Source organism: Ziziphus jujuba, chromosome 2 (assembly GCF_031755915.1).
Source record: "Ziziphus jujuba cultivar Dongzao chromosome 2, ASM3175591v1".
In the NCBI taxonomy this organism is placed as follows: Eukaryota; Viridiplantae; Streptophyta; class Magnoliopsida; order Rosales; family Rhamnaceae; genus Ziziphus; species Ziziphus jujuba.
Genome location: NC_083380.1, coordinates 6883446 through 6902986, shown reverse-complemented (window position 1 = coordinate 6902986; position 19541 = coordinate 6883446). Strand labels below are relative to the sequence as shown.

General features: G+C 35.3%; 1 protein-coding gene across 1 annotated transcript; it reads left to right on the top strand.

The window, feature by feature from the left end:
* The first annotated feature begins 1582 nt into the window (after positions 1–1582).
* Positions 1583–7992, top strand: LOC107417693 (receptor-like protein EIX2). The gene is made up of 5 exons (XM_025073804.3): positions 1583–1739; positions 1793–2095; positions 6352–6892; positions 7254–7636; positions 7745–7992. The coding sequence occupies exons 1-5, from the start codon at positions 1583–1585 to the stop codon at positions 7990–7992; spliced, it is 1632 nt and encodes a 543-aa protein (XP_024929572.3).
* The last annotated feature ends 11549 nt before the right edge of the window (positions 7993–19541 follow it).

The window sequence follows — 19541 nt, the reverse complement described above, 5'->3', positions numbered from 1 at the left end:
AAGGACACACGCTCGCTTGCCTCCTTTAGGAGTCTGTAATAAGTTTGAAACTTGGTTGTCATGAATTTTCTTTGGTACTGTGTTGGTGGGGAACCGTTGGAGTGTTGGTTGGATTAATTAAATGAACTTCTATGTGAATGAAAGGAGCTGAAATGACAACACAGGGAGCACAGAAGAAGGGGAAGAAAAAGCAGGATCGAACATGAGTCAATCTCATATTTGGCTGAACATCAGTGAAGGGATTTTGTCTTCCAAGCATTACACGTGTTGGAGGGTTTAAGGTTAATGTTGCAGATGTCACACGTAGTCGCACACGATTGGACAGTGATCCCCCATCAAAAAGGTTGTAGTAAATATATTTTAACATAAAAATAGAACTATAAGAGTTATTTTAACCTTCCATGTATGGTAAAATCTTAGACACATGTAAGGCCAAGATTGGATGTATAGACATATCTAATAAATGTAGGCTTTTTGGTCTGCCTTCCAGGTAGAGCCCGTGGGGTAAGCATCAAAATGCGAAATAGAAAGAAATGGAAGGAAAGCTTTTCACCTCTGTTGTTTTTCATTGCCATACTGAGAAAGGAAACTAAAAAATAATTATATATACTTTCTAATTTCCGAAAAACCTAAAACATTTTCTTTTTTGCTTTTCTTTTTTTAAACTTTTATTTCTTTATTTATTTGTTTTGTATTAAGCTAATACGTATCTAGTCCTCGCTCTCACATTTAAAACTAATTTAGTAAATTTAAAATGAGTTATATATTTTTAAAAATTTGATAAATTATTATTGAATTTCATAGACTTCATTAAAAAATTATAAAAATCCAACGAATCGTTGACGTTAAAGTTAAATTTCATATTAATAATTTTTTTCACAATTTTACTTTAGAAATCCTTTTAAATCTATTAAAATTTTTCAATTTTTAAAATCATTTAAAATTAATTATTTTTTAAATGATTTTAGATTTTAAAACAATTCTACAAAGTTTTAATTGAATACATCTAGATTTTAATTGACTTTTATAAAAAAATTTAAAATCTGAATTAAATATCATTAGACTTGTATGAATTTTTTTAATATCTAAATCGAATACCTTTAAACTTCTGAGCATTTTTAAAATCCTTCAAATTCTAAATTGAATACATCCCTTAAAAAAAATGCATTTTTAAATATTCGAAATAATTGAAAGAATTCAAATTAATGGATATTTTTGTTTCCAACGTTTGAAACACCGCTGGGTTAGAAAATGAAGAAACGCCTCCATTAGTGGGTTAGAACAAAAGAAAAGGCCATATCAATGAAAGGTGGTGGGTTAATTTGTTTTGTTATTTTATTCACTTATCTTGTTGATATATATATATATATATATATACCTGCAAACATTGTTGTTGATTTGCTACACATAGATCTTCTTCTTTATATTTCATTGAAGCTTTCTTTGTTTTTGCTCTTCTTTATCTTTTTCTTTCTTTTACTTTCAACAACTATTCCTCTTGATATTCCTCTTCACACTAAATCACAATTTTCTAGTGAATAAGTTTGTAGCTCTAGTGGAAACAATTACATGGCTTCCATTAATGTTTCTGATTCTATGCTCTGTGAGAGGAGAATTTCTTCCCAGCATTGATGCTCACTTGATGAATTGCATGGAGTCGGACCGAGAAGCTCTCATTGACTTCAAGAATGGTCTTCATGATCCTGCAAATAGGCTTTCTTCATGGAAGGGAAGCAACTGTTGTCGTTGGCGGGGAATAAGTTGTGAAAACACTACTGGAGCTGTTTTGCAGTTGATCTTCGTAATCCACATCCAAATAATAATGATGATGAATCTCTCAATAGGTATGGATTCTGGAACCTCAGTGGGGAAATTAAACCTTCATTGACAAAACTCATGTCCTTGAGGCATTTGGACTTGAGTTTTAACATGTTCATTGACAACCCAATTTCTAATTTTTTTGGATCTTTGAAAAACTTACAATACCTGAACCTCTCTAATGGTGGGTTTAGTGGTGCAATTCCTCTAAATTTATGGAACCTTTCTAGCTTGCAGTATCTTGATGTTTCTAGTGATTTGATTTGGAGGGAGTCAGGTTAATTTGTTGATAATCTTAAATGGTCAACAGGTCTTGTTTCTCTAAAGCATCTTGGGATGAATAGAGTTGATCTGTCAATGGTAGGATCAGACTGGATTAGGCAACTAAATAAACTCCCATCCTTAACCGAGTTGCATCTATCTTTTTGTGGCTTATCTGGTTCCATTCCACCTCCGACCCCTTTAAATTTAACTTCACTTGTTGTCTTAGATCTTAAGTCTAATTCCTTGAATTCAAAAATCCTCGATTGGCTTGTCAATATTTGTCAGGACCCATCCAAGATCCCTCATTGGAACCCTAGACAAGTCCTGATCCTAGGAAAATCCTACCGGACCTTCCAATGGAAAATCCGGCAGAACATCCCCTAAAGGTTGGACTTACCACAAAATTTTCCTGCACGGAAAATACTTTTAGAAATATTCCCTTATTCCTCCCACCTTACTACAATTTGTTTCCACAAATTTACAGCATTCCAAAATAATAACAGGGAATCAGTAAGCAATTAAATAAATATCTATCCAATCCGTATACAGAGCATTATACAAATAAATATGAAATTAATACAATGATAGATGAAGCAATACAAGATGGAGAGGAAAAAGGGAAGAAATGCTTCTTGGACTTTCGGCAATGAACTGAGACGTCGAGCTCGCCCTAGACGATCAACGTCTCCCAACCTGGGCCTAGGAGAATGGAATTTAAAAACATGAGATGCTAATCATCTCAGTGAGTGATCCAATCTATTATACAATTATAATATTAATAATATAACAATAAAAGAAACTTAATTAATCAATACCAAACAATTAAATGAATAATTATAATAAATATTTGAAATAATATTTTCTCTCAAAACTCTCACAATTCATTCTTTTAGAAATGTTTTCCTTTTTAAAATGTTTTACAAAACCCGCTATTTGTATGCCCTGAAAACCAAGAAAACAATTAGTCAACTAAATATCAAATAAAGTATAATAAATCAAGCATCCAAAATTTATAATGAAAATAAAATAGAAATAAAAATAAAAATAATTTTGTAACAATTACTAAATGATTGATAAATGTCATGAACAAAGTATACAAAAATATTAATGAAACTTACATTAAGACAATTCAGAAAATAATAAAAATAATTAGAATGAACTAATTAATTGAACAATTAAATAAAGGAATAATTAAACCAAATTAAAACCTCCATTTAAAATAAATGGTAAGAACATAGTAAGATCTCTTTAAAATCATCAAATCAACGTAAATAGTAAAATCAAGATAAAATACATTGTTAAAACATTAATATAAATATGTAATTAAAACATAATAAAATTCCATAAAATTTGTATTAAAATCTCCAATTGAAATAAATAATAAAAACAACATTAAATACATTCTAATTTAAATATAATTTCAAAATATTTATTTTGAAAATCATGTCTGAAAACCACTTCATGCACCCACTATATACCAGTAGCACCAATGGTACCCAGCATCCCGAGCACCTCCAGATAGGAGGTTAAAGAGAGAAACCGATATACGGTCGTGTGGCGTCCCACCACGCCGCTGCTAACAGACGTCCTGGCCATGGAGGGGCGGTCTACCCTCATCCGATGGCAACCACAGGACAACCCCATAAATCCCCTGTGTGCTACTCACACCCACCTGCACACTAATCATATCCATTTGTGCACTAATCACATCCATATACACAGAACACCAGTACGTCTATGGTGCATCTAAAAACTCGTAAATCATAAATCAATATTTTTCAAAATCTCCAAATTTCATAAATATTATCGGGTTTATTCCATCCAATTAAACCCGTAATTTTCCACATTCTCTTTTAAATCATCATTATAAATCCATCAAGTTCAAATCCATCAATTTGAATATACAAATTTTTCAATGGCATAAGGTCAGGCCATTAATATTTCAATGCATAAATATTTTTGAAACATAATAATTTAAATGCATATTTTTCTCAAATTCTCAAAAATCAATTTAAATCAATAATATGAAAACCATATAAATTCCATATATAATTAATTCATATAATTGTGCACAATAATTGAATAATAACCATAGCAATAATTAAAATAAATCAAAACCACAATTTCTCTAAATTCTCAAATATATTCTTTTGGCACCAAAACATGTATTAAAAATATTATAAATTGGCAATACAATTCTAGATAGAAATTCTCATAATATCGAACACATAAACATATTTTTGAAATATTCAATTATGAAATATTCCAACAAATTAATTTAATAATTAATAATTTCAATTTCAATTTCATAAAATTCTTTAGATCAAAATATTTCTTAATATATAAATATTTTGATTCATTCAATTGAGCATCAAATTTTCAAATATAAATCTACTAAATATTTATCACATAGAATATCAATTTCAAATATTCAATTAATACAAAATATTCACAAATATTATTCCCCAAATTAATTTGAAGGTGGGTCACTCACCTCGAGCATGCAATCCAACCAAGATCCTCCATAGGATCAATTCTACGGCTCATACTTGCTCCTAAAACAATAATATTACAGAGGATCAAATAAATTAATATTTTATTCGGATAAATAATACCCGGTACCTGGGGGTTTAACACAAACGGTGTCCAAAATTCATAAATAAGATATCAACGGAAAGCTAAAGGGATGAGGAATACATTACCGATGTCCGTTGGACTCAATTTGATTGGCAGGGACCGGCAGAATGGACGGGAAGTTTCAACCAAACTTCAACTTGTCGTATCTCCCAAACGACAAGGAATTGAGCTGAATGGACCTCGAAATCGAGCTCTGAAGGTCCAAAATAGATGGAAATGAGTATCAATTTGGCCGGGTGGTAGCCGGATCGCCAACAGAGCCAATTTTTCCATCGTCGGCAACGAAGCCCGATCTGGCCGCATCCGGTGACAGTTGGCCGCCATTTTCCGACTGCTGGTCGGAATCTTCCCCCTCTTCCTCCCCATCAGGCACGTGTGGCTTCATATGATCGAAAAAAAGAGAAACGGCGTGAAGCCGAGAGGGAGAAGGAAGGAAGAAGGAAGAAGGAAGAAAGAAGAAGGAAGAAGAAGAAGACAAGAAAAGAAAAAGAAAAAGAAAGAAATTTTCGTGGGTGTTTCCCCACGTGAGGAAAAAAGAAATTTTTTTTTAAATAATAATAATATTAACAAAATAATAAAATAATAAAATAAATAAATAATATTAAGATAATATAGTATTTAATATGGTTGACATGTGGCATCTCCTCATTGTGACACATGGCACCCTTTACACACGTGGCATACTGTTTATATATTTAAAAATAATATTAAGATAATACTGTATTTGAAAAACTTTACAGGTCTATAACTTTTAAACAAAATATCCAAATCAAGTGTACGGCTAGTTTACGGACTCGTATCGATAAGTTATTCACATTCATACATGAGTCAAAGCTCATATCTCAAAAATAAAAATCAACTCGGTACCCTTGAACAATTTGGATCTCAACTTGTTTTGCTCATAACTTTCAAACCATAGCTTCGTTTTCGACGTGCTACTAGTTTATGAACTCGTGCCAATGTGTACTTCGTAATGGGACCTCGGTCAATGTGAAATTCCACCGAAAGCAAAAGTCAACATTTGACCCCTTCTTTGTCAATGATGGTCAAACCTGGTCAACCTCGGTCAAATTTGAGAAATTTTCAGTGTACTTCGAGATGGGGTTTTACAATATTAATAGCCTTGTTACTTTGGATATAAGCAGTACTTATATGCATGGAACAATTCAACTTTGTTTGAGTGAACTACCAAATTTGTAGTTTTTATATCTGGGAGACAATTTTCTCTCACAAAGTTGTCATCGATTGTTTGGGGGACAATGGGAGAAGATACACGTCCTTGACTTCAGACGGAATAATCTGCATGGGAAACTTCCTGCCTCCATTGGAAACCTGACATTTCTCAATCACTTAGATCTTAATTCCAATAGTGTTGATGGTGGGATTCCAAGCTCTATTGGAAAACTTTGCAATTTGATTTCCTTATATATGTCTGGTAATTACATCAACGAAACCTTACCAAAATTCCTTGAAGGAGCAGAAATTTGCCTTTTTAGGAGGCCACTGACTAGTCTGCAATCTTGGACTTGTCACGCAATCACTTGGTTGGTAGTTTACCAGAATGGTTGGGTCAACTTGAGAATCTTGTAGCACTTTATTTATCCTATAATTCTCTAAATGGTCAAACCCCAGCTTCCTTCGGATCACTCCAAAATCGTTCTGGGAGGCCACTACCAAATCTGCAATACTTGTACTTGTCAGACAATCAATTGGTTGGTAAACTACCAAAGTTGCTAGCTCAGCTCGAGAATCTTGTTGAGCTTGATTTGTTCAATAACTCTCTATATGGTCCCATCCCAACTTCTTTTGTAATATTACAGCAAAATCTTACTGTTCTGCTTCTAGGAGAGAATGAGCTAAATGGGACCCTCCCTGAAAGTTTGGGACAGCTTTTTGAGTTGCGTATCTTTGACGTTTCATCCAATCAATTGACAGGTTTAGTTACTGAAGCGCATTTTCTAAAGCTAAAAAAGCTATCAGATTTGGATCTGTCTTCAAGCTCTTTCACCTTGGATGTCAAATCCGATTGGGTTCCTCCATTCCAGGTCTCTTCTCTTGCAATGAGTTCCTGCCATTTGGGTCCTTCGTCATTTCCAACTTGGCTAAAGTCACAAAAGCAGGTCTACGATGTGGATTTCTCAAATGCTAGCATTTCTGGCTCCATACCTTACTGGTTTTGGGAATTTTCTTCTTCATTGTCACTGTTGAATCTTTCTTTTAATTAACTAACAGGTCAACTATAAAGTCCACTAAAGTTTGGTTCACAAATTTTGTTAATGGGATACGTACCAGGTGCAGTAGTTTATTTCAGCTTAAATAATTTCAGTGGGTCCATTCCTATTCTAAGTGGCAACTTTGACTTACTTGATCTATCCAAAAATAAATTTTCTGGTAATATTTCAAATAAATGGAATATCACCGGTGCTACATTTTCTTTCCTTTCTATTGCTGAGGACCAACTAAATGGAGAAATCCTACTTGGAACATTGTTCCTGCACTTAAAGTCATTGATCTTTCTAATAACAACTTAATAGGAAGTATTCCATCAAGCATTGGAAATTGTGTTCATCTCTCTGTAATAACCACTTGTCTGGAACCATTCCTACATTCTTGGGTCAATTAAGTTGGCTTGAAACATTGCATCTCAATGACAATAAGCTATATGGACAGCTCCCATCAACTTTACAAAACTTATCGAGTTTGGAGACCTTAAATCTTGGAAACAACAGATTAAATGGTAGAATTCCACCATTGATTGGGAAAGGATTTGAAAGTCTAAGAATTCTTAGCTTGAGGTCTAATTCATTTTCAGGAGAACTTCCGGCTCTGTTATCAGATTTAAGTTCACTACAAGTCCTGGACCTAGCAGAAAATCAGTTGATAGGTAGTATTCCAGCTAGTTTTGGACATTTCAAAGGTATGTCACAAGCCCAAATCATTAACCATTATCTATTGTATCAGGCTCGTAACTACGTATATACTTTGGTTGGCAAATAGTATGAAAGTTTTGTCGTAAACACGAAAGGCCAACTTCAAAGATACACCAAGGCCCTCTCTCTTGTAACCATGCTAGATCTCTCAGGGAATAACTTGAGTGGAGATCTTCCTACGAAGATGACAAATTTGTTCGGTTTGGTCATTCTCACCTTGTCAAGAAACCATTTCACTGGTCACATTCCCAAAAGCATTTCAAAGCTGAAGCAATTGTCTTCTCTTGATCTGTTGGATTTTAGAACAAAAAACACAACAAAAATGAAAGAGAAAGAAGCTTAAATTGGTGCGGTCTGGACACCCTCATTCATTATGGACATATCATATAACCACAAGTTTTCAGAAACAGTAAACCACCTAATTTTCACCTACTACTGAGGTAATCATATTGCCAAAGGACAAGCCATACTTTGGCTACCTAATACAACAGTGTTTTTATCAAAAACTGAAAGTACAATAACTAATCATTACAAAGCAACTTATGAGAGCAACAAAAGTGACATTACACTAACACTCCTCCTTGGCACTTTTGCTAGAAACTCAAAGATCATTTCTTAGTGTTTCAAACCTGTTTCTTGGCAAAGCTTTCGTTAAAATATCAGCAAGCTGGACCTCAGAACTGCAATGAACCAGCTTCATTTCACCATTTCTTTCAGCTTCTCTCATAGCATGATATTTGATTGAAATATGCTTTGTTCTTCTATGTTGACCTGGATTTTCAGCAATGGAAATTGCAGACTTGTTATCACAGTATATTGAGGTAGCTTCTTCTTGCCTCTCATTTAAATCAACAAGCAACTTCCTTAGCCATAAAGCTTGATTTGAAGCAGCTGCAGCAGCAATATATTCAGCTTCAGCTATGGATTGAGCAACTGAAGTCTGTTTTTGGGAGCTCCATGAAAAAAGACCTGAATCAAGAGAAAATAAGTCCCCTGAAGTACTTTTTAAATTCTCCATGCTTTCAGCCCAATCACTATCAACATATCCCATCAACTTGCCTTCTTCTTGCTTCAAAAACCAAACACCATAGTCTATGGTGCCTCTAATGTACCTTAGCACTCTTTTAGCTACAGAATAATGCATATGTGAAGGAGCATGCATAAATCTGGAAAGCAAACTCACAGAAAACATAATGTCAAGTCTAGAAGCACATAAATATAGCAAACTTCCAATAAGGCTTCTATAGGTTGAAACTTCAATCTTGGCAGCACCATCTTCAAGTTCAAATTTTTGATTGTAAACCATTGGAGTGTCAGCTGGATTACACTTCTCCATGTCAAACTTTTTGAGTAGTTCCACAGCATAATTCTTTTGGGATAAGAAAATGCCATGACTAAATTGATATATCTCCATGCCAAGAAAGTAGTTCATCACTCCTAAATCTAACATTTCAAACACCTTTTGCATTTCAGATTTAAACTCCAACACACTTTGAGAAACAATCAAGTCATCAACATATAGAGAAACAATCAATTTTTCATCATTTGAACCTGACTTCATGTACAAAGTAGGCTCATTCTCACTCCTTTTAAATACTTTTCCAACAAGGTGTGAGTCAATTCTGCTATACCAAGCTCTGGGAGCTTGTTTCAAGCCATAAAGAGCTTTATGCAATTTATAAACTTTGTCTTCCTTTCCTTGAACAATAAAGCCTTCAGGTTGTTTAACATATACTTCTTCCTCTAGGTAACCATTTAGAAATGCAGATTTCACATCTAAATGGTAAGCTTTCCAGCGGCAAGTGCTAGAAAAATCTGATTGTTTCATGTCTCGCAACTTGTGCAAACGTATCTCCATAATCAATACCAGGTTGCTGCACATAACCTTTAACTACCAATCTTGCTTTATGCTTATTTATTGTACCATCAGCATTGACCTTGGTCCTAAATACCCATTTCACTCCAATGGCCTTTTTGCCTTGGGTTTGGTTCACTAATTCCTAAGTTTTGTTTTTGCCAATCATATTGATTTTCATTTTCATGGCCTCTCTCCATGTCTCGAACTGATTTGTGTCATTGAAAGTAATTGGATCACACAATGATAGGTTGCATCTTTGATATTCATCAGTCAAGGGTTTTGTACCTTGAACATCGGACAGAGGTCTTATAGCTCGGACATCGGACAGTGATCTTGTATCTCAGACATCAGATAGGGGTCTTGTAGCTTGGACATCGGACAAGAGTCTTGTATCTCAGACATCGGACAGGAGTCTTATATCTCGAACATCGGACAGAGGTCTTATAGCTCGGACATCGGACAGAGGTCTAGTATCTTGGACATCAGACAGGGGTCTTATAGCTCGAACATCGGATATGAGTCTTGTATCTCGGACATCGGACAAGGGTTTTATAGCTCGGACATCGGACATGAGTCTTGTATCTCAAACATCAAACAAAGGTCTTGTATCTCGGACATTTCTCTCGAATGCATCAGTGAAGGGTCTTGTACCTCGGATGTTTATCTTGGATGCATCAGTCAAAGATCTTGTACCTTGGATGCTTATCTCAGATGCATCAGTCAGAGGTCTTGTACCTCGGATGCTTTTCTCATATACATCAGTCAAGGACCTTGTACCTCGGTTTCCAACAGCATCTTCATCATTTGAATCATTCTCCTCTTGAATCTCGTCATGTTCTTGGATAAACTTCTTTTTTGAGGCTTGAACTTCACTTTTTTCCCAATTCCAAACAGCAGCTTCATCAACTTTAACATTCCTACTAACAATTAGCTTGTTAGTTTTCAAATGATATACTCTGTACCCTTTTTTTTGTGCTGCTGTAACCAACAAAAATTCCTATATCAGCTTTTTGATCCAACTTATCTCTCTTAATTTTAGGAAAATGTGTATAACAAATGGTCCTGAATATCTTCAAATGCTCCACGGTAGGCTTGACTCCATACCACACCTTATATGGAGTTTTAAACTCCAATGCTTTAGTTGGTAATCTATTTAGTAAATACACTGAGGTGTTCACTGCTTCAGCCCAAAACTTCTTTGGTAATTGCTTCTCAAACAACAAGCATCTACACATTTTCATAATAGTCCTATTCTTCCTCTCACTAACCCCATTTTGCTGAGGAGTATAGGGAGAGGTCAGCTGATGTTGAATTCCAGCTTCTTTGCATTTCAACTCAAACTTTTGAGCTGTATATTCAGTCCCATTATCAGATCGTATCACTTTGATGCTACATTTTGCTTGATTTTCCACCATGGCTTTAAAGCTGGTGAAAATTTTAGCAACTTCAGATTTTTTGTTTCAGAAAATACACCCAACACATTTTGGAGAAATCGTCTATGAAAGTGAGAAAATATCTACTACCGTTGATAGAATTCTCACTCATAGGTCCACATACATCACTATGAATTAACTGAAGCTTTTCAGAGGCTCTCCAAGCGCCTTTCGAAGGGAATGACAGCCTTTGTTGCTTACCAAGCTGACACACTTCACACACTTCCAGGTTTTTGCTAACAGCATGCATATTCTCCACCAATTTCTTTTCATGCATTAGATTCAAGGAGTCATAGTTAAAATGACATGGTCTTTTATGCCACAACTTAGATTTATCACTAGTTTTGGCATAAAAAACATTATTTTCCTTCTTGTTCCATTCTACCACAAAGCTTTTATCTTTCATTCCAACATTTAGAATTTCACTTCCATGTTGATCATATATTATGCAAGACTTATCTTGAAAATTCAAAGAATATCCATTTTCAAGCATTTGTCCCACACTTAACAAGCTTTGATTAATTTTGGATACATCTAACACATTTGAAATGAGTTTAGTACCTGTTGAAGTTTCCACAGCCCCTTCTCCTTTGCCTTGAACTTCAATAAAATCTCCATTTCCTATTTGCACTATGGAAACAAAGCTTCTATCCAAGGTCTTAAAGAGATCAGCATTATGAGTCATATGTTGAGTGCAGCCACTATCCACCAACCAAGCTTCTTTGTTGCCGTTTTCTACATAACATGTAGCAACAAATAGCCTTTCCTCATTTGCCGTGCTTCATCAGTAACTTGTACTTGGTGTGCTTGTTGCACTGGTCCTCCTTTGTTTTTGCAAACTTTTTCAATATGTCCCAGTTGTTTGCAAACTCTACATTGAACATTTAGCCTAAACCAACAATATTTTTCAGGATGGTTGTCTTTTTTGCAATAAGAGCACTTCGTAAACTTCTTTCGTTCACCTTCTCTGCTTGTACCAACATCATGTTTTCCTTTAACATTACTTCCTCCACCTTGCTGCTTCTTTTGATTATTGTTTGCTGGAGCCTTACCTTTTTGTAATGCTAAAAAAGCACTTTCTGAGATTTATTCTTGTCTTATAGATCTTCTTTGTTCAGTTGCTTGTAAGGCATTAACAAGCTCTGACAAAGAAATATGATTCAAGTCTCTTGACTCCTCCAAGGATGATATCTTTGCTTCGAACTTTTCTAGTAAGCTGATCAGCACTTTCTCCACCACTCTTCTATCTCCTAGCTCCTCTCCAAGAATTCTGATCTGGTTTACTACCTTCATAAGTCTATCAATAAAGTCTTTTACCAACTCAAAATCCTTCATTCTTAAAGTTTCAAACTCCCTCCTTAAGTTCAAAACCTGCATTTGTCTTGTTCTTGCACTTCCCTGGAACTCTTCTTTTAGCTTGTCCCAGACCTCTTTAGTTGTAGTACAAGCCATAATTCTGGTGAACATCACTTTTGAAACACCAGCATGTAAGGCAGATAAAGCTTTAAACGTTTTAGCAATCTCCTCACTATGTTGCTTTATTTGAGTGATAGTGGGATTTGTTGTCAAAGGGGGAGGATTTCTTTCGGTCTCTACTACTTCCCACAAGTCAAAAGCTTGAAGGTAAGCTTTCATTTTTATAGACCACATGGCATAATTTTCTCCAGAAAATATAGGAGGTGATAGAGCAGAAAAATGAGTTGAAGCCATTTAGAAAGGAAGGAAAGGTAGAAGGAAGGTTTCTTGTATTTTTGCTATTTCACTCACAGCCCCTCCAAGATCATTAGAGCTTTGATACCATTTGTTGGATTTTAGAACAAAAAACATAGCAAAAACGAAAAAGAAAGAAGCTTAAACTGGTGTGGTCTAGACACCCTCGTTCATTATAGACATAGCATATAACCACAAGTTTTCAGAAACAGTAAACCACCTAATTTTCACCTACTACTGCGGTAATCATATTGCCAAAAGACAAGCCATACTTTGGCTGCCTAATACAACAGTGTTTTTATCAAAAACTGAAAGTACAGTAACTAATCACTACAAAGCAACTTATGACAGCAACAAAAGTGACATTACACTAACATGATCTCTCGAGTAATAGGTTCTCCGGTGCTATTCCTCAAAGTTTGGGGTCACTTTCATTCCTAGGGTATCTGAATCTGTCAAACAATGAATTGTCTGGTCCTATTCTTGATAAAGATCATATGCTTACTTTCGATGCATCCTCTTTTGCTGGAAATGTTGGCCTTTGTGGTAGTTCACTTGCTGTAAAATGTCTAGGTGATGATGAAAATGAGAAACTAGATAAGGGATGGATGACTCCTAAGGATACTAGTAATGGTGACAGCTTCATTGATAAGTGGTTTTATTTGAGCATTGGATTGGGATTTGCAGCTGGAATTCTTGTCCCGTATTTGATAATGGCGATGAGAAAATCTCGGAGCATAGCCTACTTTGATGTTGTTGATAAAGCTGTGGATAGAATACTATATCTATGGTTGAAATATAGAACCATAAAGCAGACGACTAGAGGGCATCAGCGAAGAAGATAAAGAATATGTTTTCTTTCTTCAATTTGTTACCACATGTGCTTTCCTTTCTTTGTTCATGTCAGGTTACTCGTCAAACTGGTTTTGTGATAAATAGTGCTTCTAAACTTTCATTCCTAAATAATAATATGTTTCTTTGACAATGTGTTTCTCATCGACTAATATACTAAACTAGAGGGCATCAATGCGCATTAGGCATGCTTTAAGGTAACTTGCTCTCCTTGCCAACCAAGATTCCGAAACATTTTTCTGGAGTTTAACAATCCAAAGTATTTTTAGATGCCTTTCTGATCTTCACATTAGTTCCCATCCAAAAATTATAAAAGGAGAACAAAGATAGGGAACCTAAATGTTGCACACACCATGTAGGTATGTACTAGCAAGAGAAAGCAAATCAGCAGGGAACCTGCAACCAGAGGCAAGTTTGACATTCTTGGGAATATCAATAACAACAGCAGCAGCAGTATTATATAAAAGGAGAAGAAAGACAGAGAAACCTAAATGCAATACACAACATCTAGGTATTTACCAGCTAGAGAAAGCAAATCAGCAACCAGTGGCAAGTATAACATTATTGGGAATATGAATAACAACAGAGGAAAATAAGAAGAAAAAGAAAGTTTCTAACTTAAACAGAAAAGGAGAAACAAAATAATAAAAGGATATAATCAAAAGTCACAATTAAATATACTTGACATCTAAGTAATTGCATCCTATATTCATGCACATCATCAAGGTAATAATATTTCTAATATTGTCCATAATAGCTATTATGCAATGGCATCAAAATAATTTCCATTATCTATAACTTGACAACCAAGTTGCTCCAGAAATGGGTAGCATATACAGAAAAAATACTCACTTGACAACCAATTTTAATTTAAAAGAGAAAACACATAACAACAATTGCATCCACAACATACATAGTTTGCACAGCAGAAATCTTAATTGCACAACATAAATCTTGAAACATTACATCAATTTTAAGGACCACAGTTTTGGCAATCTATTCACCAAAAAAATAAATAAATAAACGTATAAAGTTTTAGCAATCTTTGTAATTGTTCCCAAAAAATAAAAATTCTAGATCAGCCCCAGCGATGAAGAATTTAGGATGCCAATGCGCCCCCAAAACACACAAAACCAATGCAATAAAGTTATAGCTAGCAGCTGATAGAGCATAACCATTTCGACACTAAACATGCACAGGAAAAACAGATATCATACAAAGTCCACTTAACTATATCTATTACAACATTTTAGAATAATAATGAATCAATTTAATAGTCAACTTACATTTAACAAATAGTTATGCATTAATTAATTTTAAAACTCTGTTCATACTTTAGTGGTAAAACAGTTATGTTTGAAAGTTAAAACATAGATTGAATCAGAGGTTCAAGTGTCTTAGGATTTCAAAACTACATAATTTTTTCTTGTAAGATTTAAATTGAGTCAGAATAGTTTAAACTTTAAACACGTTATGCAATCAATAATAAGGGAAGGAAATCATGAGAGAGATACCTGCACTGCATATATATATATATATATATATTTGCTAAAAAAGGGTGTTTATATATATATTTTTTTTGCTAAAAAAGGGTGTTGTATTAACCAAAAAAAGCAGGCATACAAAACAAACAAAAAAGCATGCTGCTAATGAATCAGGCTATGGTAACTAAGCCATTTTCCTAATTCATCACATCTACAAAATCCTGAGAGATCATGAAGGGAGAAACTATACGAAAGAAATCAATTAAAAGACCCCAATGAGATGCTAAGTGAGCTAATTTATTGTTATGTCTTAGGGTCAAGACAAAAGAAACAGAGCCAAAGAGGGGACAAACCCCACATTGCACCTTTTCATTTTCACCACGCCTTTTGAGTCACCTACCATTCCCTCACCTAAAATCCACATTGCTTTTTATAGTTGCCTGCCAAATACAAAGAAGAGTGACTTTCCTTTCAGTTTACTACCCAATTATGTTTCCTCTCTTTTTAGTATTTACTTTTTCACATCTTCCTAAAAAACAAAAAAGAAGTCTTTACTCTTTCACTTGTTCTAACTTATTAAAATTTCACATTTCTAATAAATGGAACATAGGTTGAAGATCCCTTTGATTTTATAATCTGCACGTTTTGCAGCACGCACATTTTATATATAGCTCTTGGAAAAATTGATTTTCTCAGAAGATTGTATAATGGGAATCAATCAGATATGAGTGCTTTTTTGTACTCAAGAGTTGATCCCCATCTTGCAAAAGTTGAATTGTCTTTGTAGTATCTTTCACAACTTTAATTCTTCTTTTTTTTTTTTTTTTTTTTTTTTTTTTGGCTGGTGAGGCTTTGGGATGTTGGTGCCTCTAACCATCAGGGCCACCACACGGCCTCATCTTTCACAACTTTATTTGATATCAAAAGAGACAACTATTATTATTACCAAAAAAAAAAAAAAAAGGAGAGAACTATGCTAAAAGTCTGACTTCCAAACAGAGTCTTATTGCTTGCAGATGATAAAATCTGTTAAAGCCAATTGTTTTTAATGCTCTATTTCATAAGATTTCAGTCCAATCAATCTGCTATTTTTAACTGTTTGAAGAAATACTTGTCAATCTATAGCTTGTAAAGTATAGTCTTTGCTCCTTAAAATTACGAACAGCTACTTGTAGCCTACAGAGTAATGTTAGTACATGCATAGTGCTTTACATTACTTGTGATCAAATTTAAAAAGGATTTGCAAAACAAATTCAGTTATTTTTTTTGCATTTTTTAATTGTAAGTTTTTTATTCTTCACTGTTGTAGTACTTGTAAGTTTTTATTCAATGATTTTGAATAGCCTGCTTAGCTTTATTCTACATCTCCATATTATGATAGATGGTCTTTTACTGCTAATGTGGAAGAAGACATATTATTGTACAAAAATTTGACCAACTAATTAGCTTTAGGCCAAGTTTGTTTTTCTCATGTTTGGTTACATGAAGAAATGTAGAAAAATTTGCAAGCTGCCTGTCATGAATGCTGATAGTGAGACAAGAACAATTTGCTGAGGGAAGAAAGATGTTGAAGCCAATGAGAGAATAGGTCCGATTTTTCTTTATAGAGGGATTCTGTTCTCCTCACTTTTTCAAGGGAAACTTCCTTTTACATTTTCATTCAATTTTTTTTCTTCGGTATTTTTCTAATACCAAACAATATAATTTTAAATCTAGCTAAAATTTAAACATGTCGTCTAAGTCAACGAAAAAGAGGACAATAAAATTTAGTTTTAATTTTTCATTTGGAAATGAAATAACTTAATTTGGATGATTTAAACATGTTCTCTCTCTCTCTCTCTCTCTCTCTCTCTCTCTCGGATTCTACTTTTCGAGGGCGTGTATGGTTAGGACAAAAAAAATGAACATCAAACCATTATAAGATGGTTTCGTAACATCACACATCGGTTGGAGAGGGGTACGAAGCGGTCTTTATAAGGCTGTGGATACCTCTCCCTTCAAGACGGGTTCTTGGGTGGGAAAGTAAAACCGTGAAGGGGGCTACGGCCTGGAATACCCCAAAGAGGACAATATCTTGATTGGGCCTGGGAGGCTCGGGCAAGTGGGACTTGCAGGTTGAGAGGTGGGACCTCTAACCATGAAGACACGTTTTGATAAAACCTTGAGGCCAGGGGGGAGAGAGGGAGTGAACCCTGGGCCAAAGAGGACAATATCTTGATGCAGGTGGTACTGGGCTGTTACAGTGGTATCAGAGCCTGCAACAGCCCAGTACCACCCGCGTCAAGATATTGTCCTCTTTGGCCCAGGGTTCACTCCCTCTCTCCCTCCTGGTCTTAAGGTTTTGTCAAAACGCGTCTTGAAGGGAGAGGTATCCACAGCCTTATAAACACCACTTAGTGCCCCTCTCCAACCGATGTGGGATGTTACAATTTGTAACAACCCAGTACCAACCGCATCAAGATATTATCCTTTTTAGCCCAGGGTTCACACCCTCTCTCTCCTTGGCCTCAAGGTTTTATCAAAATGCGTCTTCATGGTTAGAGGTCCCACCTCTCAACCTGCCGATCCCACCTCTCAACCTGCCAGTCCCACTGGCCCAGGCCTCCCAGGCCCAATCAAGATACTGTCTGCTTTGGGGTATTCCAGGCTGTAGCCCCCCTCACGGTTTTACTTTCCCATCCAGGAACGCGTCTTGAAGAGAGAGGTATCCATAGTCTTATAAAGACCGCTTCGTGCCCCTCTCCAACCGATATGGGATGTTACAGTGGTATCAGAGCCGGACCCGGATCGGTGTGCCAGCGAGGACGCTGGGCCTCAAGGGGGGAGGATTGTAACATCCCACATCGGTTGAAGAGGGGCACGAAGCGCTCTTTATAAGGCTGTGGATGCCTCTCCCTTCAAGATGCGTTCCTGGGTGGGAAAGTAAAACCGTGAGGGGGGCTATGGCTTAGAATACCCCAAAGTGGACAATATCTTGATTGGGCTTGGGAGGCCCGGGCTAGTGGGACTGGCAGGTTGAAAGGTGGGACCTCTAACCATGAAGTCGCGTTTTGACAAAACCTTGAGGCCAGGGGGGAGAGAGGGAGTGAACCCTAGGCCAAAGAGGACAATATCTTGATGCGGATGGTACTGGGCTGTTACAGTTCTGTTACGTCATGACTTTTAGTGGCACAATGACTTATTAATTGGGGTGCTATGCATTTTACAACGTCGATCGGTGAGCTAGTAGTCCAATAATATTTCTATTTATAGATTGGTCTAGCATGCATTCCTAAAGTTGGAAAGATGTCGCTGTCTTGAGAAGAACGTGGTTAGAGCAGAGATTTTTCTGTAAAGTCGTCTAATTGATTTTCCAATGTCAGTTCAGTTTGTCTAAAGGAAGTAACAAGTGCATGTCATGTTATCCTTTTTATCGGAGGTAAGGTTGGTAATTTTATAAGGAAGAAAAAGAGACTTTTGCATAGTTTAAAGACCAAAGCGATATTTTTGCATAATTTAAGAATAAAAATAAGATTTTGTACAGTTGAAGGGCCAAATATGATAAATTATTAAAAGCTAATTTTTGAAAGAAAAATAATTTGAAAAAATGTTTATAAATATTAAAAATTAAAAGAAAAATATGTCCACCTCAATTAAAAAGATAAATTTGTTTCAAAGGATAAATAAATGAACTAGGAAAATTATATTTGTATACATTTTTCTTTTTCCAATAAAACTATTGTAGAATTTTTAAATAGTGTCAAATTAAAATATAAATTTGAAAAATATTATGTACGTTTGAAAGAAATAGTAGTTTTCATAATTGATGAATGACATACAGAGATTTCTCAGCAATTACATTCACCAAAGTACACAGATTTACATTGCCATGATCTTGTCTATAGAAGTTTCATTGACTTGGAAAAAAGAAACCCACTTGGCTCCTTAGAAGTTTGTAATGAGTTTGAGACTTGGTCGTCAATAATTTTCCAACTTTGGTATTGCATTGGTGGGAACAGTTGAAGTTTTAGCTGGATTAATTAAATAGACTTTTAAGGAAATGAAAGGAACCGAAATGACAAGACAGAGAGCAAAGAAGAAGGGAAACAAAAAGCAAGATAGAATTTGTCCATCTCATATGTATGGCTGAGCATGAGTCAAGGGATTTTGTCTTCCAAGGATTACATGTGTTGAAGCGTTCAAGTTTATCGTGCAGATGTCATAGCTAATCGCACAAGATTGCACAGTCGTCCCCCACCAGGGCGATATCGTGGTAAATATAATTTAACTTAAAAGTAGAATTTTTGTGGTGAATATATTTTAACTTAAAAATAGATTTAGAGATATTTTTACCTTTCTTGTATGGTAAAATCTTGACACATTTAAGGCCAAGATTGAAGGTATAGACAAATATAATAAATCTTGGCCTTTGGTCTTGCTTTGAGGTGGAACCCATGGGGTGTAGACGTAAGCACCAGATTGTGAAATGGAACGAAAAGCTATTCACCTCTGTTTTTTCTTCGTCGCCGCGTTTACTTGGTTGCTGGCTATATGACAATTTTATGGTGTAGACAGG

Excerpts from the sequence above, each read along its gene's own strand:
- LOC107417693 (XM_025073804.3), top strand. The coding sequence starts at position 1,583 with ATGTTTCTGATTCTATGCTCTGTGAGAGGAGAATTTCTTCCCAGCATT. Across the intron at positions 2,096-6,351 it reads TTTGATTTGGAGGGAGTCAG|CTTCCTTCGGATCACTCCAA; the intron begins GTTAATTTGTTG and ends GTCAAACCCCAG. Across the intron at positions 7,637-7,744 it reads TAGTTTTGGACATTTCAAAG|GCCAACTTCAAAGATACACC; the intron begins GTATGTCACAAG and ends TAAACACGAAAG.